This window comes from Oppia nitens, unplaced genomic scaffold, assembly GCF_028296485.1.
Source record: "Oppia nitens isolate AA-2021 unplaced genomic scaffold, nextdenovo-longstitch-racon4-pilon3 scaffold14_pilon_pilon_pilon, whole genome shotgun sequence".
Classification (NCBI taxonomy): domain Eukaryota; kingdom Metazoa; phylum Arthropoda; class Arachnida; order Sarcoptiformes; family Oppiidae; genus Oppia; species Oppia nitens.
In genome coordinates, this window is record NW_026533193.1 from 1,877,057 (window position 1) to 1,899,812 (window position 22,756).

The 22,756-nt window shown below is 30.0% G+C and overlaps 4 protein-coding genes and 1 pseudogene across 5 annotated transcripts; 2 read left to right on the forward strand and 3 right to left on the reverse strand.

Moving 5' to 3' along the window:
* Nucleotides 1-1,534: 1,534 nt before the first annotated feature.
* Nucleotides 1,535-2,436, reverse strand: LOC128962711 (speckle-type POZ protein homolog). Its single transcript, XM_054309117.1, has one exon. The coding sequence runs from the start codon at nt 2,156-2,158 to the stop codon at nt 1,535-1,537; it is 624 nt and encodes a 207-aa protein (XP_054165092.1). The 5' UTR covers nt 2,159-2,436.
* On the reverse strand, nt 2,261-5,408 carry LOC128962722 (alpha-aminoadipic semialdehyde synthase, mitochondrial-like; annotated as a pseudogene).
* A 464-nt stretch (nt 5,409-5,872) lies between these two features.
* Nucleotides 5,873-9,799, reverse strand: LOC128961493 (maltase-glucoamylase-like). Its single transcript, XM_054307742.1, has 11 exons — nt 9,709-9,799; nt 9,034-9,475; nt 8,754-8,928; nt 8,557-8,653; nt 8,240-8,478; nt 7,755-8,159; nt 7,557-7,641; nt 7,328-7,466; nt 7,077-7,245; nt 6,613-6,975; nt 5,873-6,545 (listed from the first exon to the last, which is right to left on the reverse strand). The coding sequence occupies exons 1-11, from the start codon at nt 9,797-9,799 to the stop codon at nt 6,000-6,002; spliced, it is 2,751 nt and encodes a 916-aa protein (XP_054163717.1). The 3' UTR covers nt 5,873-5,999.
* Nucleotides 9,800-11,106: 1,307 nt separating this feature from the next.
* On the forward strand, nt 11,107-12,105 carry LOC128962733 (speckle-type POZ protein-like). Its single transcript, XM_054309138.1, has one exon. It carries the CDS (start codon nt 11,107-11,109, stop codon nt 12,103-12,105), a length of 999 nt encoding a protein of 332 aa, XP_054165113.1.
* A 3,916-nt stretch (nt 12,106-16,021) lies between these two features.
* LOC128961475 (low-density lipoprotein receptor-related protein 1-like) lies at nt 16,022-20,581 on the forward strand. 2 transcript variants are annotated; one of them, XM_054307731.1, is made up of 3 exons: nt 16,022-19,874; nt 19,932-20,296; nt 20,402-20,581. In XM_054307731.1, exons 1-3 carry the CDS (start codon nt 16,251-16,253, stop codon nt 20,508-20,510), a joined length of 4,098 nt encoding a protein of 1,365 aa, XP_054163706.1. In that variant the 5' UTR covers nt 16,022-16,250; the 3' UTR covers nt 20,511-20,581. The 2 variants fall into 2 exon arrangements, with proteins under 2 accessions (XP_054163706.1, XP_054163698.1); XM_054307723.1 differs by having other exon boundaries at nt 16,023-19,874; nt 19,929-20,296.
* Nucleotides 20,582-22,756: the final 2,175 nt, after the last annotated feature.

Here is a 22,756-nt window from a genome sequence, read left to right on the forward strand (position 1 = left end):
AAACAGTTTATCAACTTTGACGCCAATTTGTGAAACAGATTCAGATTTAATGTCGAAATTTTTTTCAATAAGTTTACCCAAAACTGAACCGACATTTTTGGCGATAAAATCATGTGTTTTTGCCATAAGATCTTCATCGGCGCCAAAGTCTTCAAATAGTTTCAGTGTTTCGATTGCATTCTCGCCATTGATTTTCATATAATATCTATTAAGACATATAGTCTTCAGCGATCCGACCAAATACTTATCGGCGACGATCAACAGTTTCGGATACCAATAGTCCAATTGACTACACTTTTCGGTGTATAGATACCAAAGAAACGTCTTGAAGACATCGCTATCGATGTCATCGATGACTACTTCATTGGTTGACTTTTCCAAGCAATCAGTGGTAAACATTAGACGAAAGACTTCCGATCGGGCGCTGAGAACCAGTTTTGAGGCGAAAAACTTTTTCTTATCCTTACCGACAATCAGTCGACAATCGCTTAGTTCGCGGACACCAAACAAGTGATCAAATTTCATAAAACTATTATTATTATTGCAATCATTATTATTCTTGCGATGGACAGTGATGTCGACACCAATAGTAAGTGCATTGTTGATCAATAATAGGTTATTATTATTAGGATTATTCAGAAATTGTTGTTTTTTCATAAAACTTTTGTATCCCTGACCGACATTTACATCGAAAGTTGAATTCAGATATCTTTTGCCATAGATTTTGTTATCACTGTTCAAGATATACATTGAACAGTGTATGGGAACCGATGACCGATAGGTTTGTCTTAATATTAGATAAAGACCGATGTTTTCGTTGTGACAATCGATTTTCATCAGCCATTTATCTGATCCAATGGTAACTAAATCGCTATAGAATTCATCGGCCATTTCTGACCAATCGTTTTCCAAAATTCTTGTAAAATCATTGATTTTGACTAAAAAATTACATTTATGGCTGACATTGGTGTCCAAAATTGTTGTCTCGGTTTCTTCGGCTGACATTTTTTATTGGTTATTGTTGTTGTTGTTGCGGTAAACTTGTGGTCAATTATGATATGTCAAACACGTGTCAATTATTAGTCACAAACTTATTAATAATAATTAATCTGAATTTATTTTTTTTTATTTCAAATAACATTACATTTATATACTATAGTAATGAGTCTAATGTAAAGGCATTTGAATGTTATCTCCAAATTGAAATCAAGTTTTATTTTGTTGATTATAAATAAATTTTAAAGTTTTATTGCAAATACTAATCCTTTAATACAAATATCACATGTTTTGCAATAAAAATGTAATTTATCGGTAATTATTTTAATATATTATTAAAATAGTTAATTTTTGTTTTGTTTTGTTTATAATTAATAGTTTAATTTTGTTGAAACAACCAAAAAAGCCAAAACAAAATTACAAAACATATATGATTTATATAAATTTTTAAACTTAATTATCATATCATATATAACTAAAATTATTTTTTTAAAATAATATGTTCAGTATATGAATTGCATAATTTTAATTTTAGATTTTAATCATTCAATTTACTAATTTTGTCGTTAATTTTTGATACGACATCCTCTCTAATAGCATAATCTTTGATAATTAGTTTACCCAAAACTGAAGCGACATTTTTGGCAACAAATTCAACAGTTTTTTCCATAAGTTCTTCATCGGCGCCAAAATCTTGAAACAGTTTAAGTATTTTAATTGCATTCTCGCCATTGATTTTCATGTAATACTGATTAAGACATATAGTCTTCAGCGATTGGACCAAATATTTGTCGGCGACGATCAACAGTTTCGGATACCAATAGTCCAATTGACTACACTTTTCGGTGTATAGATACCAAAGAAACGTCTTGAAGACATCGCTATCGATGTCATCGATGACTACTTCATTGGTTGACTTTTCCAAGCAATCAGTGGTAAACATTAGACGAAAGACTTCCGATCGGGCGCTGAGAACCAGTTTTGAGGCGAAAAACTTTTTCTTATCCTTACCGACAATCAGTCGACAATCGCATAGATCGCGGACACCAAACAAGTGATCAAATTTCAAACCACTATTACAATCATTATTCTTGTGGTGGACAGTGATGTCGGCGCCTACAGTAAGTGCATTGTTGGGCAATAGTTGGTCCTTATTGGCCATCAATTTGTGTTTTTTAATAAACTTTTCGCAACCTTTGCCCTGTATTTTATCAAATATTTCAATAAAATATCGTTTACCATATAATTGGTTATTGTTGTCCACTTAATACAAATCGTATTCAACCGAAACCGATGTGTCGTACGACTGCAACAAATGCAAGTATAGACCGATTTTATTGTTAAGACATTCAATACGGATTAGCCAATTGTCTGTCGAAATGGTAAACGATTGGCTGTAAAATACTTTCTTTTTTGTCAAAGATGTTAGCAATATATTGGCAAAGTTGTCGACTTTGAACCAAATTCTACACTTATTGTGGACACTGATGTCCAGCATTGATATCCTGGTCTTTGTTGTGTCCATTTCTGTTGTTGTTGTGGTCATCGGTGTTGTTGTTGTGTTATATGTATTGACAAATGCAATATACAGTATGTAAAGTGTAAATTGAACCTTGGTGCAATAATTTTATACAATAGATATCTATCTAATGCAAGTACCATGATAAGTACATTTTATCAACTATTATTTTTTTAATTAAATCTAATATTATAATTGACATTTTTTAAAATTTATATTTTATTTATTTATTGTAAATAACACTTTAAATAAAAAATGTCAATTATAATATCATATTTGTTTAAAAAAATAATAGTTGAAAAAATTTACTTATCATGGTACTTTCATTAACTAGACTTCTATTGTATAAAATTATTGCACCAAGGTAATCTGTTCAATTTAAACGTTTACATACTGTATTATATATTGCAAGTATGAAAATATGTACAATTAAGACAAATTTTCATAAATAAGTTATTATTTAAATATTTAAAATTATCGATAATTTGATTTAAATAAAAAGAATCATTAATATTTAAAAAAAAACAAATTAATAAAAATAATAATATAAAAAGCAAAATTATAAGAATTATATATAATTGTTATTTTTTTGGCAACAATAAAAATTTTTTTCAATGTTATTGAGCAGTCACTGATAGACCCTTATGTTGTAGTACATTGTGTATTAAATGACTCCCCCCACGCACCTACCCTTTTATCACATCCTCTATTTGTGGAGACCACTATCTATATCCATACTTGCAATACATTATGTATTTCAATGGAAAACTATCAGTCAATTCAATGTTATTATCAGGGTTTTATGGAAATAAATGCCTGCCCTGGCAATGCCCAAATAGATGCTATAAATGCCAGGCATTTTGGGCATATTTTTTATTTGCCTGACAATTTAAATTGCTAAAAAGCAACTGTATTTATAAAAATAATGTAATTTAGTGTTTTTAGCGTGTTAATTAGATTTACAATTAGATTTACTTATTTCCAATGATATTACCTTTTAATTAAAGGCATACAAAACAAAAATACAACCAAATACAGGGATATTGGATGAACTTGTGAACGTATTTGATGTAAGATTTGACTGTCTAAACATGTGTTTAAAATATTTATTTTCATAACAAAACAAACTATAGTGTTATATAATTATTGTGATATTTTTTAATTAAAAGTGCAATTGAAAATGTGGCCAAAGGTCACGCCCGAAGTTCGGGCACAAGTAAAGGCGTTTTTAGACATAAACTGGTCATTTTCGGTGATAATTAAATATTTCGAGTCAAAGGGCATCCCGTTATCTAAGAGTATGATATCTAAGATAAAAAATGCGCCAAAAATAGCGGACAATATCCCAAAGAAACCCGACTTGAGAGGCAAAAAGAGTGTCCTCTCAACTAACCAATTAAGTCGATTGAAGAAAATGGTGGAAAATCCCAATCCAATCACACAGAAAGCGATGGCACAACAATTGAAAACTAATGAATGGGTTGTCAACTACCAGATCCGCAATGTTTTAAAGAAAAAGTTGGCCAAAAAACCAAGAGGACAGGTCCTTAGCGCCGCAACCATTGAAAAGCGGGCAAAGAGATCATGTATATATTATAAAACACTGTATATGTTTGTTTGCCTCGTCTGTATCAAAGTCACCGCCATCTTTGCGTATCCAATGATCAGAGCGACTGACAATAGATCCATAGACTTTGGTTGGTTCACCCAATTGGGCCACTTTTGACAAATCTTTTACATCGACGTACTCGTAGGGCAACTCTTGAAATATTTCTTGGGCTCCTTGAGATACATTTCCTATATATAAATGGCATTTAGACGAGATTTATAGACAACAATAGTGTTATCTTTACATACCTGAGCCGGTAAAGACAAATATAAGTAGACCTATTGATGGTGGCATCATTGACAATGCAATATCGTAGCCAACTTGGCGGACAGCCTGCCTAGTCATACGACTATTGCGATAGCTATGCGCCCGACCGATATACATGAACGGTGTTTAATGGCCCAGTGCTAACAGTCTAAGTCCTAAACCATGCATTGATGTCAATCATACCGGCAATTCCGGCATATCTACCAAATGATACCAAACGTTGGTTACCATTGTTTGGTATCATTTTTTCGTAATCTATTAATCTGTAATTAAAAGTCAATTATATTTTAAAAAGTTTTAAACTAAAAATACTATTAAATACCTGATATTTCTATCGAGAATAGCATCAAGAAGTGGCACATTTGCCTCTTGAGCTTTGATTGTATGCGAAAAGAAAGCATAGGTTTTGTTTGGAAGTAATAAATAAATCGATACTTGTTTTATACCGATAACTACCGGTGCTTCGCTAATATCCTCTTGAATGACAGCACCCGCTTCGGCATACGATTGCAATGGATAAGCTCTTCGGTTAGACGGCTGTACTATAACTTTCACGCCATTCATCACCAGTTGTCTCACATGAATCGGTGCTAATGGAGCTCTTCTTTCCCAAACTGAAGAGTCTTAACTTCTAATGGCTTTTGTTTTAATAAATTTTAAAAAAAATTATTAAATATATTATTAGATAATTATTTTTTTAATTAATCAAATATATATTTTCTAAACATTATATATATAGTTATATTTAAATTGTAAAAAAAACATTTTTATTTGACATTTTGAAAATTATATTTCGACATTAAATTCTAATTCAATAGAGATTTAATTATAATTACTATAATTATAATATTAATTAGTATACAATTATAATTGAATTTCTTATTTAATTAAATAATTTTTTGATTGTCAAAAAAAAATATTTCTCATATATTTAATAATTAAAATTTACATATACTTTGTCACAACAACAACAATACCTATAACTTTATGATTAGGACAGTGAGAAATTGGTAACATTTTTAATTGATATATTATATGATTTTATATGTGATATTAAATTTATTGATTTGATTAATAATGTCTTTTTATTTGGTTAGTTAACACCAATGGTATCGTTTATATATTGTAATTTACATGTAAAATTTGTTGTAATGTTTCACTAAATTTACGAGTAATTTACATAAATTGCATGATTAGCAATCCTAAACGTTTATATATGTAAATATAATATATAGTATAAAGTATTATAATTTATAATTTTATAATTTTTTTTTAATGAATTTCTTTTATGAAAAGTGTATATTAACATAAATATTGAATAACAGTTATTTAATATTTGTATAGTAATTTAAGTAATATATCAATAGTTATATTATTGTCAAATAATTAACATTTACTTTTAATTTTATTTTTTTTAAAAATACTTTTTATGCATAAAGTCTTCTGAAACCGATATTACAAGTAATAAAAAAATACTAAAATATATTCAATTCATATATCAATAATTAATTACTTTAAGTACTTTAAGTACTTTAATATAACTTTTTTTTTGTTAATTATATTTTAGTTGTTATATCAATAATTAATTATATAATCAAATTTTGGTAATCAAACGGGTTTCCATTTTAGTGTCCACTTTTGTCCAACCGATTTGCCGAACAAATCAATGTTGACGGCAATGTTGGCCAATCCTCGATTAACTTTGACCGACGGCAATGGTTTGTCATCCAATGTGACAGTCCATGTCTGGCCCTCATTGCTGGACAATATTTCTATTGATTTTAATAACTGTTTTGTCTTATAATTTAGTTTTTCAATTTGCAAATCCAGCGAATTGTTTGCCACCGAAAACGTATAGTAATTATACACTGATTTTTCGATAGTATCGATACTGTCGCCGTCGTCCCAGAAAAAGTCGCCGACGGCTCGGCCACTCTGATCGGGTAATACCAACAGATTGATACCGCCCTCTCTAACGGTTCGGGTATTGACATGCGGATAGTCGGAACTGATGGGCAGTACATAACCGCCTCGAAAATGTACGGGTATTATACCATAATCATCGATAGCTATATAACCCGATTTCGATCGGTTTAGATTTAAATCATACCATACAGTGTTATCGGGTAAATAGGCTTTCACTTGTTTTTGACCCTAAAATTTTAATAATAATTTTTTTAATACTAGTTAGTAAACTACTTGTGCTATACGGTACATATACCTCATAGAGAAACGGTGACACCAGTACTGCCGGTCCAAACATAAACTGTTCGTCAATTGAATAGGTATTGTTATCGGTGGGAAACTCGTGAAACACGGGTCTGGCCACTGTCTGGCCCCGGGTATGAGCCCTGTAGAACAATGTATAGAAATAGGGTAGCAGTTTGTAGCGTAAACCAAATGACACTTTCATGGCTTCAGTGACCTCAGGATGACCGGCCGTTATCCACGAGGCCGGGTCCTGATCTCGGCTACCGATACAGTTGTGGTTACGACTAAACGGATAGAAGGCGCCCAATTGGTGCCACCGTTTGCACAGTTCGGGTGTTGTATTGCCGCCAAAACCGCAAATATCTGGTCCGACCTATTATTGAAAAAATTTTATTTTATCTTTTTTATAGAAAAGTTGTATTTGTGTGTAATATTTTCCAACAAAAAAAAATAAATAAAATAAAAAGTGTTTACAAAATTAATGCCAAACATATTGAACTCGAGTATACCAATTATCGAGTACTTCATGTGTGGCCATTCACTGGTATTATCGCCCAACCAGTGGGTGCCGTACCGGCCCGACGATACATATGTTGAACGGGAAACGGCAAACCCACGTTTGCCGGTCGCTGCATGTATAGCCCTAATTGGTAGATACAATACAGGTATACAACAGTATGTATAATATTAATTTATAATTGACAAACAAATTGTTTAAAACAAACTTTTGTGTGGCCATAGTCTCGGTTAGGCCGTACAATGAATGGACGTCATAGTGCAGGTGCCCATTGTTATCGCCCTGTCTGGTAGTCATACATATGGTTTTGTGACCCAAATCGCGGATATTGTTACCATAGAGAACCTCTACAATAATGATAACAGTTTTGGTATGGATTTATTAATTGTATAGTTTTATTATGATATACGGATTGACTTGACATATATTGTACATACTTGTCCTAATAGCTGGATAATCGTATTTATTTTGTGGACAGTGATAGACTTTATCATCAATCAGATTGGACGGTTCGTTCATATCCTACATGAGCGCACACATTATGTTTTTATTAAAATGCATTATTAAATTACAATAATAATGATTAAAACTTTTCATAACTAAAAAAAAAAATTATAATAGCAATACACTCTTACAATCCATAGGGCATCAAATTTGAGATCATTGTGCAGTTTGACGACCCACCTAAGCCACCAGTCCTGGGTAACATTTTTGAAAAAATCAGGAAAAGCTACCGGTCCCCGGGGCCATACTTTTCCATACAATACATCACGATCTGATGGTACGTTTGGCGGATTATATCTGTCTTTCTTAGCAATACTTTTATCCCATTTGACGTAAACATCGCGACTATAGCCGTCCATAAATACTTGATTGTCTTTGTCCACGGCTTCGATGGCCGGATCCAGGATTAGTGTCCAGTGAAGGTTACTATTGGTTTTGGTATCATTAATCAGTTGAGGCAATTGACCGAAAGCTTGTTTATTGTAGGAAAAGTCGTGATATTGATCCATGTAATCGATATCCATATACATGACATCCTAATTAAAAATATATGATTTTTAGAAAAAAAAGTTTAATTTGGTTTTATATGTCTAAAAGTAAATATATAACATAATACCAGAGGAACGTTGGCTTTTAAATTACGATCGATTACTCCGCGCACATCATCTGTACCTTTATATCCCCAACGAGTCAATTGAAAGCCCAGTCCCCAGAATGGCGGCAAAATTGGTCGTCCGATCAGCGATGTGTACAACTCGATCACGTGTTCCGGATTATCGCCGACAAACACAAACATATCTAATACACCGCCCAGTGTTTTAAATGATAGGCCCGGCTCCGGGAGCAATGTATACTCTATTTTTTTTATTGATAAAAATTATTATATACAGATACAGGTATGTATTAAGTGGCATTTAAATAGTATATTAATACCCATAGCATTGCTGCTTAGATAAAGTATGCCATGAGATTGACCATCACTTTCCAGACATGTATAAAACGGATGGACACCATAATAGTTGAATTGTTCCTAAAAATTATTGGTTAGTATTGATTGGGATAACCAAATAAATAATGATTAAATAAGTGGTTAATAAAAAAAATGGATTAATAGGCAGATAAAAACATACATCACCGGTACCCCTGTCCTGTGTAAACAATGGAAACGTCTTATAATTGTTAAAGTCGTGTCTGAGGGAATGGTGTGTATTTTCGCCCATACCGTACACGTTGGCCGTCGGCAATCGGGTAGCTATTTGTAGCAATTGGTCGCTAAATATCAGACCACCGATTGATGTATCAAAACTTCAAGGTTCAAGGTTTAGTCCAGTATTTCCAGTCCAGTCAATTATTTTGTAATAATAATAATAATAATAATAAGTAATAAATAAGTTATATATGTTTTCATACATTTTAGTTTTTGTCGACTTTCTCTGTATTGAAAAACTAAAGTCATCCAAATCTTGGCCAATGTCTACACTGTATTGTAGTTTTTGTGGATCAACTACTGATAATTGTTTGTCAACTAAAAGCGGAAAGTTTTGCTGAATGGGAACCTCATATCTCTTGGTTGTCGGGTCCACAAGTTTTACCCGAACAATACGATCCGTCAGATATGTCCACTCAACCCGTACTGACTCTACTTGCGGTGACTTTGTCAGTACCGATCGGGCACTGTCTTTCAGCGACAAATCCAACTGTAAACCGGTCGTAGTATTGCGGATATCGCCGACCCGCCGATAGCCCACTCGATTGCGGTCTAAATAGCAAATGGGAACGCCGTTCGGCCGTTTCTCTCCGTCCCAAATACAACCTCTCTGTTCACAGGAGACCTTATCGACGCTAAAATCATCTAAAAATTTATAATAATTATAATAAAGATTTTTTTTTAAAGAGATTTACTGTTTGCTAATAATAATTATAAAATACAGTAATACACACAAAAAAATGATAACAATGTTGTATAAATAATAATATTATTTTTTTCTTAGTTTGTATTTATAATAATATTATTTGATTAGATTTTATTATTAAAAATATATTTTTAAAATTAATTATTATTTTATTTGTTTATTTGACACTTACTTTCCAACCAACAATCAAGTCTATCATTTAATGAACAGTTTATGTTGTATTGTAGGCTCAAAATCAAAAACAAACTTAATATTAATTTCATTATTAATATTTTTAAAAAATTTATTTTAAACTTTAAATATTATTTATATCAATGTTTTTCATTTATATATTGATATATTATGGGTTAATAATGATAACATTTATTACTGAACTATAAATTATTATTGAATACTGAAATCAATTTTTTTTATTGTATTGATAAATATATTTATTTTAATAGATAATATTGATATTAAAACTAATATTTGTAGTTATTTTTCCAATTAATACATGTGTATTACTATTATCATATATATTACTTAAATTAATATTATATATAATTATTATATATAAAATATGATAACTAAGAAAAACTAATTATTATTTTTATCAACATTTAGTTTTCAAATATATTAATCATATATTTTGTACTATATTTTTTATAAAATAATTAACAAAAATATAATATCTATGATATGCTATAGCAAAATAAAAATATTTTTATTAAAATTAATTATTTATATAATAATTGACATTATAATTTGAATAATTTAATACAGTATAATTTAGTTACAGTACAATAATTGCTATTAAAATGCATGTCATATTATTCATATTGAGGATTAAAACTTATATAATATACTTATTTAATATTTATTGTATTTTATTTTACTTTAAAAAATCACTACAAATGCTACTACAAAACTAAACTGTCATTTTATTACAATTTATATTCAATATATTTTTGTATGTGATATTTATTTTCAGGATTAAAATATTATTAAACTTTATCTAACCTTAAGAGTTATGAATTGTAATATTAGTTTATTTTTATAAAAATAAATATCAATGTATTACATAAATGAAAAATTTTATTTTTCTAATTATATGATTTAATTTAATTATTTATTAAGAAACTATAAAATAATAAAAAATATACCTTACATTATTAATATAGTATTGAAATTAAAGTTTTTTTTGACATCTATTTAAATGTTATATAATGGTATATATAACCTAAATTATGATAATAATAATTTTAAAGTCATATTTTTAAAATAATTTATTGATATTATTGTAGAGAAATTTTTTTTCGAGAACTAGTAAAACAAATTAATTAATAATAAATTAAAAATAAAAATAATACAAAACTTTATATATATATATACAGTATATACAGTACACGCACTTAATGCGAGACAATAACAATAGTAAAACTAAATCATTAGAATATTCTACAAAAAAAATATTATACAAATTAAATTGGACTGTAAATATATAAACGGTTTTTATTGTAAGTGATTTTTTTTAACCACAATTTGTTTGTTAATTACAACAAAATAGTTGATATACTGTAAAACAATAACAATGACTACAACATCGCTGAAGATAGAGAACAGTTTACATAATAAATGTAAAATTTGGTTCAAAGTCGACAATTTTGCCGATATTTTGCAAACTAATTGGACAAAAAAGAAAACTATTGAAAGTCAAGAGTTTAGGATTTTATCGGACAAATGGACAATAAGTATTAAATGTCTTAACGATGATATCGGTCTGTACTTGAATTTGATACAGACATACGAGTCATGTATTTCAGTCCAATACGACATGTATATCGTCGACAATGATAATCAAATCTATGGTAAACGAAGCTATAATCGGACATTTGAGAAGATAGAGGGCTTCGGTAGCAAAGTATTTATCAAAACTAAACAATTGATGGACAAAAAGGATCGACTATTGCCAGACAATAAACTAACAGTTGTCGTCGACATGACTGTCCACAAGAATAATAATAATATTGTTTTCAATAGTAGTTTAAAATTTGATCATTTGTTTGGTATACGCGAACTAAGCGATTGTCGACTGGTTGTCGGCAAAAACAAATCAGTGTTCTTCGTCTCGAAACTGATTCTCAGCGCCCGATCGGATGTGTTTCTGAAGATGTTTACCACCGATTGTTTAGAAAAGACAACCAACAAAGTGATCATCAAAGACATCGATAGCATTGTTTTTGGAAAGTTTTTGCGTTATCTATACACCGGAAAGTGTAACGATTTGAACAAATGGTATCCGAAACTGTTGATCGTCGCCGACAGGTATTTGGTCGCATCGCTGAAGACTATATGTCTTAATCAGTATTACATGAAAATCAATGGCGAAAATGCAATCAAAACACTAAAACTATTGCAAGACTTTGGCGCCGACGAAGATCTTATGGCAAAAACCCATGAATTTGTAGCCAAAAATGTCGCTTCAGTTTTGGGTAAACTTATTACCAAAGATTATGACATTAGATCTCAATCTGTGACACAAATTGGCTATAAAATTGAGAATCTGATTAAAAATAACGATAAAAAATAGTTTATTTTATTGTTTAAATCTTAAAATCTAAATTTAAATTATAACTTTCAATACTAATAGTATTATTATATAACCATTTTAAAAATGTTTATTGAAAAATTTGTAATTCATTTATTTTTATATATTGTCAGTATTGATAATAAAATAATATTTATTTATTAAACTAATTATGTCAATGTATTGTTTGAAATATTTATATGAAATATTTATATGAAATACTGTTTTTATAATTTATTATTGAATATATTTTTTTACTACTTGTAATCAGTTTAATAAAAATTTATACATAAAAGTATTTAAAAAAAATTAAATTAAAATTAAATATGAATTATTTAACAACATTGTTTTGATAATAATATAATAATATATTTGTATTTTACATTACCGTTAACTATATATATATATATATATATATATTATTACTTAAATTACCATGCAAATATTAAATAACTATTATTCAATATTCATGTTAATATACACTTTTTTAGAAATTCATTTTTAAAAAAATTATAATAAGTTATATATTAAATTAAATACTATTTTCATATATATAACAAGTTACATGTAAATTACAATATCTAAAAGATACCATTGGTGTTAACCAGGCCTTAATTTTGAGTGAAAATTTTGACGTCATATAGTATTGTTTGAATTCAAAATAATTAGATATTAATAAAATTACATTAATACAAGATATTTGAAATTTTTTTAACAGACATGAAAATTAATAAAAATTTAAAAATATAAATATAATTGATATTTTACTATAATAATAATGCTTATATTGTTTAATAACATTTCTATTATATATATATATATATATATATATATATCTATTCTACTTGTTTTAGTGCAATTGTAATGTATTTTTAATATATTGATAAATTTTATTAATACCTGTTTCCAAAATTGCTAATGATTAATGCCATTGACTGGCCCCACAATGATCGGTCAATTATTATTATTGTTGATATTAAATAATTTGCAAATTATTATTAAACAACTACCTGTTTGATAGCACAGTATACTTAAATAATTACTTATTTGTTAAAAAAAGTGATCATATTACAATTTAAATATAAGTTTAAGATAGTTTAATAAGTTAACAAAACAACAAATACTTAAATTACAAGGTTTTTATTAAAAATTTTTAAAATTTTAACTTAATAAAAAATTAAAAATATTTTCAATTTTATACTTAGTATTCAGTCAGTATTTATATAAAAATAACAATAAAAAATAAAAATATAAATCTATAAACTTTAAACATTAAGTATTATTTTAAAAGTTAAAAATTACTAAAATAATAAGAAAAATCATAGTGTATCATTAATGCTTTTATAAACTATTTTTAAGTATTAAATACATTATTATTTTATTTTTTGTTAAAATTTGTTTTTATTAATTTTTTAAATTTTTTTTAAAATATTTATTTTTTGTTAAAATTTAAGTTTTCGTTAATTTTTAAGTTTTTTTTGTATTTTTGGAAATTTTTGGAAATTTTACCTATTTTCCTGGGAATTTATACGGGAACTTATGGGAACTTTATCTAATTTACATGGGAATATTCGGGAATTTAAGGGAACATTAGGGAATTTTCTCTTGATCCCCCTTGATTTTGGATTTTTGAAAAACTTGCCGTTTAAAAATGCTATAAAAATCTTACCCCACCCAATACCCCCCCCCCCCCCCCCCCCCCCCCCCCCAAGATTTTTCGAGAATTTTGTAAATTTTACCCCGGTCTACCCCCCCCCCCCCCTAAAATCCAAAACCTTGCTTAACCCTGATATATATATATATATATATATATATATATATATATATATATATATATATACTGTATATTTGTTATACTTTTTTTATAAAATCTATGTATTATTATATTAGAATGAAATGTAGCGATGAATTATTTATATAAAATTTTATTATTTTATTTAATCTTAAATATTATTATTTTTTTGCTTTATTTTTTTTGTTTTTATTGTTATATATTAACTTTTCTTAAAATTAAAATCATGAAATATATTTTATTTTTTAAAAATCAAATATAATAGTAGAGTTAATGATAATGAAAATTTTTGTTGTTGTTGTTGTTATCATTTATTATTATATAATATAAACAAAAAAAAAACAGATATAAATAATTTATTTTACATTTCAATCACACACAAAAAAATTATGATTCATAATATACTAGTAGTTTGCTATTGAAAGAAAATGTTTGAATAAATTATAATTGTTTTTCTGTACTTAAAATTTTTGATAATAAAGTTTAAAGTTTTTGTAAACAATATTTTTGCTGATTTATTGAATAATATTTCTAATTAAATAAATAAAAATTTTACGATAATTTATAATAATTTTTGCTCAGTTTATTATACATTCAATTTCTAATATATATAATAAACATAGAAAAAAAATTAATAAAATATTTACTAACATTTTAATAAAATGATTAAATTAATAAAAAAAATATTAATAATTTTCTCTCTATCCTAATTGTTTATTTTAAATTAATTAATATGTTATGATATTATTAAGTCATTAAAAAATATATATAAAAGGGTTATTCATTAATCTCGCGCATGGGGTTTTTGCTATAAATCTTAAACGGAGTGAGATATATTAATTTTGTAAAAAGTGTATTAAAATATGATTTACGCGTGATATCTTAAAATATAAAATTTTTAATTTTGATAACGTGATCATATTTATGACGGGCTGTTTGTAAACCACTATGTCACAACCTAACCTATAAATGATAGAATAAAATTTCAATAGCAATTTTTTAAAGCCTGACTTGGAAAATTATGGGAAGAAAAATTTTTTAAAATTGGTCGAAAAATAAATTTTTTATGGCTTTTCAAACTTGTGAAAAAACACATTATATAAAATAGTCAAAAATAAAATGACGTTATTTATGGATAGTATACACTTATAAGATAAAGATTTTAATACTAATACATATTTTAAAAACTAAATTCTTTTATGTCTAATATTTTTTTAGATAATTAAATTTAAAATTAAATTACATTATCAAATTATAATGCTATGTTTTTATTGTAATTTTAATATCTAAAAAAATATTTGACATAAAAAAATTTAGTTTTTAGAATAAGTAATAGTATTAAAATCTTTATCTTATAAGTGTATACTATCCATAAATAACGTCATTTTATTTTTGACTATTTTATATAATGTGTTTTTTCACAAGTTTGAAAAGCCATAAAAAATTTATTTTTCGACCAATTTTAAAAAATTTTTCTTTCCATAATTTTCCAAGTCAGGCTTTAAAAAATTGCTATTGAAATTTTATTCTATCATTTATAGGTTAGGTTGTGACATAGTGGTTTACAAACAGCCCAGCATAAATATGATCACGTTATCAAAATTAAAAATTTTATATTTTATGATATCACGCGTAAATCATATTTTAATACACTTTTTACAAAATAAATATATCTCACTCCGTTTAAGAGTTATAGCAAAAACCCCATGCGCGAGATTAATGAATAACCCTTTTACTTATCATCTAATAATACAGTATATCTTATACATTATTAATTTATACAATATCTAAATATAGCTTAATTATTATACACAATATATATATATATACTGTATGTATATAATTAGTTAACTGTTATATCATATATTAATTTTATCATATATACTATATATATATCAATATAAATTTATTTCATAGATAAGTTATAGTCTATATATTATAGAATTACTTTGAAATATTGATATACTTTTATGATTAGTTATCCAAAATAAAAACAGCAAATATAAACAATTTTATCATCAAATATTATATATATATATATATATATATATATATATATCTTTACTATTAACACACAATTTACATATAAATATTAAATAAGTTTTAAAACGTATTTTTATTTTTTTTAAACAAATTTTATTTATTTGTGGATCAATGTTAATAAAACAACAACATTAATAAAAAAAATAACTAAAATATTGTGTTAAAAATTAGTTTGTTTTGTGTGGTTTATTTTTAGTTAATTTAAAATTAACTATTTTATATTAGTTTAAAAAAACCTAAAAAATTATTTAACTAAATGCTTAAATTAATTGTTTGTTAATAATAATAATAAAAATTGGTTTTTATAGTAAATATGTCATTAAATAAATTATTAAATCTATTGATACAGTTAGCTATAGTAGCAATAGCTATAACTGAAACTAGTAATGCAGGTTTTTTTAGTCAAAATAATAATGATTTAACTACCGTTCCTAGCAATCAACCTAACGGTGCTATTGATTCTACGATAACACTTCCCATAATATTGTTCAACAACGATGATAATGCTATACACTATGACTTTATTAGTGACGACACTACTACTACTACTACTACCACTACTAATCAATCGGTAATAATCACGGAAAAAGCGGCCAAACTCTACTCAACCGACTACAAGATCAAGTGTCTGGACATTGATGTCAGCGACAAATACATGGTATGGTCGAGTGCTTCCTATCCGTATCCGATATTTTTGGCCGAATATCGATCGAAAGCCGATCCCAGGGACAGTCGTCGGACACGACTACAAATCTACAAACGCTCGCTAGTGGTCACCCGTAAGACATACTACGACCGATCGGATGTGGCCATCGATTGGGTACACGATCTGGTCTACTATTTCAACAATTCGGCGCTCAGTGTTGTCGACATCCGGGTGCCCGAAGTTAGCTACGAACTGACTGCTGTCGGTACCGCCGACGATGATAGGTTGACATCGTATCGGTCATTCAAGACGGGCAACATTGCCGTCAATCCGTACGACGCTTTTATTGTATGGTCCGAGTATAGGGTATCCGATGGTATGGGTGTTATCCGTCGGTGTCAACAGGACGGCAGTGGCCAACAAATACTTGTCCAACAAAACGTATTGCTGCCGATATGTTTGGTCATTGATTTCCGAAACAAACGTATCGTATGGATTGATAATGATTTGCATTCGCTATCATCGGTTGACTATAGCGGCGCTAATCGCCGGACACTCAGAGTATCCAAACAATACTTCAGCGACTGTCAGTCTATGGACATACATAACGGATCACTGTATTGGACATCACCTAAACATAACAATGTGTTTCGGTATGATCTGGACGACAACAGTACTACAACAAGCAGTGGTAATATCCGAAAAATTGTTGAATCAGATCTGGACATTGATTTTGTACGAATCATAAGCTCCGACAAACAATCCACACAACCGGCCACTAACTACTGTCAGGCGGCTAACTGTTCGCATCTATGTCTACCGAATGGCCCGTCGAGCTACCGGTGCGTGTGTTCCGATTCGCCCAATCAATTGGACACTTGTACCGAACCGAACCAACAAAAGTTTCAATTGCCAAAACTAGCCGAACCTAAACAAAATACCAGTGCTATAGCCGAGCTGACCAACACTGACGATCCGCTGATATTGTTTGTCAGCAGCAGTCGTGACATACGATTGGGTAGACTGTTGTCCACTAACATCGGTACAAACGGCGGCGGCGGCGACAACAATCCGATGCACTTTATGAGCTCGGAATTTGTCCACAAAATCAATCACTCGGTATCGGCACTCGAGTACTCGGTTTCCGGCAATTTTATTGTATGGTTCAAAATGTTTTCGTTTTACGAATCAAAGACAACAATGTTTGGCGCGCCGTTTGTCGACAACCGCGACAACGATCTCCAGCACCAGCCGGGCGTCAACTATATGGTCAACATTACCGGATCGTCGCCACCGCGGACAATGGCATTGGATTGGATACACAATCTCCTGTATTTCCCGATGTGTTCAACCAGTTTGCTATACGTCAATAAGGGTGTCTACGTAATGAATCTGACAGCTCAGTCACCGACCATCTATCAGGTTGTACCGCACGACCAGTGCGTTACCAAAGACGTACGGGTCGACCCGGTACAGGGCTATCTGTTTTGGACTGAACTACACGAATCGGTACCGACTACTTCCAGGACTGGCGGCGGCTATTCACGACTAACCAGTAGCTACCGATCGTACGGTGGATCGACTTATGGATCGACGACCTACAAGAGCCAGATATGGCGGTCATTACAAGACGGCGAAAACAAGACACTACTTCACGAGACGCCACTCGTTCGCCGAAATACACTGACATTGGATTTGGCCGAACAACGACTCTATTGGATTGATATGCAATCGGTGTTGACTACAGTCAACACACTGTACTCTATACGCTATGACGGAACTGATCTGAAAGCCATTCACACATTTCAGCGACAGTTCAAAGATTCGGTAGTATCGGCAATGGATGTCTTCGGGAATCATGTCTATTGGACAGAGAATACAAACGATACGATTATGCGAATACCTAAACGCAAAACAGGAGCCGAGTCGGTGACGCTGACCGAAAGCCAGACACCCGAACCGGAACTGGTGTTGCAGTCCAGTGTCGATATCGACTCGTTTAAGATTATACACCAGTCTCGTCGGCCGAGCGGTCAGAACAAGTGCGCTCAACATAACTGTCATAATATTTGTCTACCGATGCCAACCGGCGCCGACAATCGATTTCATTCGTGTTTCTGTATGCAAAACGAGGTCTGGAATGGCCATCAGTGTGTCTACTCGGCCACTACCGGCACCGGCGGCGGCGGCGGCCAAACAACGTCGATGTCTACATCGGTTATTGGCGGTGGCGGCGGCGGTAGCGCTACCGGGATTACCGCCGGTCGTACGCCGTCGACAAGTTCGCGATCGTTTGAAGTGTTGAACCCAAATAAGACCCGATTGTTGTTTGTAGTCTACAAAGAGGGAGTCTATGTAAAGCCGGAAATCAATGAACTGAATACCAATTATATGGACAGTCTTGATCTGTATCCGGATACCGATTGGATTACCGAAGTTGACTACAACTATCGGGACAACTATATGCTATGGTTGGAAAGTAATATTTTTGACGGTTTCAAACTAAACGCTGCACCCATTGATAAAAACAAGACCAGCCGCTATGGTCCCGGTGTTACACTGTTGTTGATGCGGACATTCAATGCCAAACGGCTGTCCTACGACTGGATCCATAATCTAGTCTATATGGCCATCGACAGCAACAAGTGTATCGATGTGTTTACATTGGCACCCAATTGGTACAGTTATACAGTAGTCAGTCACGACTCGACACAGGGAGATGTGGCCGTCGATCCGGTTAATGGTGTACTGGTTTGGTCGCAATGGAAATACCTATCGTTGTCCAACCAGCACACGGGTCAGATAATGCGGGCCAATCAGGACGGATCGGATCAGCGGACACTGTTCCAGTCGGCAAAGATACCGAATACACTGGCCCTGGATATGGACAGTCAGCTTATCTATTGGATCGACACATCGCAGTACTCGCTTAGCCGTATAAGCTATACGGGTTCTGGTCATACGGTAATACTGACCTCACAGGCACTGTTCGACGGCGCCTTTTCGATGGACGTGTTCGACGACTACGTGTTTTGGTCGAACTACGAGAAAAACAACATTCTGGTCACCCATATCTCGGGTGCTAACGGTACTGAACCGTTACCCCTGGTCACCGCCTACACAGATCTGGAAGGACTACGTGTGCTGGACAGTAGCCGACAGCCGAATGCCACCGATCGCTGTGCACAACATAATTGTTCGCAAATTTGTCTGCCGGCCGCTGGCGCCGATAGCTACCGGTGCGTATGTTCAAAATCACAGCTACCGTTTACCAGCCGGTGCGCTGAACAGGTATGAGACAACTAAAATACAGACTTTCCGTTATTTGTATTGTTATGTATGCAGCAGACAACAGAACAGTCGACGACAACAACAACAACAATGACATCATTGATAACAACTGAACCTACAGTTGATGGCAGTCTTCGCGGTGATGATAGTAATGAATACATGACAACAATAACTACGACACCAACCACCACAACATCGGCACCAGTAGACTATGTCAGACCAGTGGCCAGTCATGTGATTGCCAATGAAGAAGATCCCATACATTCACATATCAAAAATCTGACCAATCGTTTGGATTCGCTGGTTCAGGGAGTGGACAGCGCTCGGGGAACAACACTAACCTGGGTTTCGGTAGCTGTAGTATCGGTTGTCGTCAATGTTTTGATTATAATATCGTTATATATTTATTATAAGCGCAAAAAGTAAGCTAATAATAATAATAATTATTTTTTTGAAAAATTATTTTTCAAAAAAAACAATTAATAATTATTTTTAACAATTTTTTGTTGTTGTCGTTATAATTTCAGTCAACTATCCACACAAATGAGGGCTCAGTTCAGTAATGATAGAGAAGAGGTATATCTAAATCAGGGTCACAGCACTGATAATATTGTTATCGAAGAGGAACGGGACTAATAGACAACTATTTTTTTAGTTAAAAAATAAAATAAAATAAATATAATATTTTATAACTTTTAAAATAACTAAATATAAAAGTTATTTTTTTGTTTGTTTTAATAATAATTACATTTTTAAAATATATCAATAAATTCAAAAGTAGTTGATGTTATTTTAAAAAAAAAAATTATTAACAAATTTGACAAAATATATTAATTAATTTTATTTAATTTAATAAATTATTAATTCAGAAATTAAAATTTAATAGTTTTTATAGCACTTTTATAATAATAATTAATTATTTATTAATTATTTATTTATATAATCTTATAAATTGATTAATTTAATGAACTTAACTGTATTTCTATATTATTTAATGAAATTAACTGTATTTCTATATTATTTAACAAAATTACTGTATAGAAAATTGCTAATCAAATTAATATAATAATATATTTTTTTAAATTTAATATATTGATAGTATTAATTTAAAGCTGTTTAAATTAGTTATAAAGTAATAATATATTTTCAAATTATTTTTTAATACTATCGATAAACTTTGACATTGACATCAAATTAATACCGTATTGTTTACCAATTTCTTGACCGACAACTGATGTGATGTTTTCGGATATAAATTTAATAGACTTTTCAATGATGTCTTCATCGGCACCAAAGTCTTGTAGTATTTGCAGTGATTTGAAAGCATTATTTGTATTGATTTGCATATATATGAGATTAAGACATATAGTCTTAAATTTTTTCTTTTCTTTGCCGACAACGAGTCGACAATCGGTGAGTTCGCGGACACCAAACAAGTGATCAAATTTTAGACCACTATTGCAATCATCAGTCTTGTAGACAGTGATGTCGACGCCAACTATAAGTGCATTGTCTGTCAATATCTGTGTTTTATTATTTATTTTTAATAAAAAGTTAAGACTATTAATTTTATAATTATGAAAAAAACAAAAAATAGATATACTTTATTAAATATTTTTAATTTAATTGTTTAAGTAATAAACATATTTAATATTATAAAATAATTTCTAATACACTAAATTATTACAATATCAAATTGTAACTATAATAAAAAAAATATATAATAAGTTTAATATAAAATAACAAAATAAATTATAAGATAAAAATATTTATTAATTTTATGATAACAATACAAATACAGAATAATATATTATTAAAAAATCATAAATTTTATATTTAATTTTTTATTTCAATATAATTATCAAATCAAATAATTTTATTTCATACATAATTTTTATTTTTTTAATTAACTCAAGTATATGATAACAATATACTGATAAAATACATTATTATACTTATATAGTATATTAGGATATATCTGATTTATTTTTTAATATTGTCAATAATCTTAGACATTGACTCTAAATTAATACCGTATTGTTTACCAATTTCTTGACCGACAACTGAAGTAATGTTTTCGGATATAAATTTTATGGACTTTTCAATGATATCTTTATCGCCACCAAAGTCTTGCAGTATTTGTAATGATTTGAAAGCATTATTTGTATTGATTTGCATATAAATGCAATTAAGACATATAGTCTTAAACGATTCAACCAAATATTTGTCGGCCAATAATAGCATATCCTCACACATATCATCTAATTTATTACATTTTCCGGTATAAAGATAACAAAGAAATTGCTCAAAGATTTCGCTATCGATGTCATCGATGATCACTTCATTTGTTTTCATTTCCAAACAATCAGTGGTAAACATCTTTCGGAAGACTTCCGATCGGGCGCTGAGAATCAGTTTCGAGACAAAAAATTCTTTCTTTTCTTTGCCGACAACGAGTCGACAATCGGTGAGTTCGCGGACACCAAACAAATGATCAAATCTTAGACCACTATTGCAATCATCAGTCTTGTAGACAGTGATGTCGACGCCAACTATAAGTGCATTGTCTGTCAATATCTGTGATTTATTATAAATCAATTGTTGTTTACTCATAAACATTTGAAAACCATAACCACATTTTTTCTCAAATATATATTTAATATTTTTTTGGCCATATTTTTCATTATTTTTTTCAACAAAATACATGTCGTATTCAGTATTAACTGACTTTGCATTTGTTTGCATTAAAAGCAAATACATTCCAATGTGTTATCTTTGCATTCAATATTTATAAGCCAATCATCGGATTCAATGCTAAAGATATTACTTTGAAATGCTTTCAATTCCGACCAATTGTTGTCCAATTCATCGCCAAAGTTGTC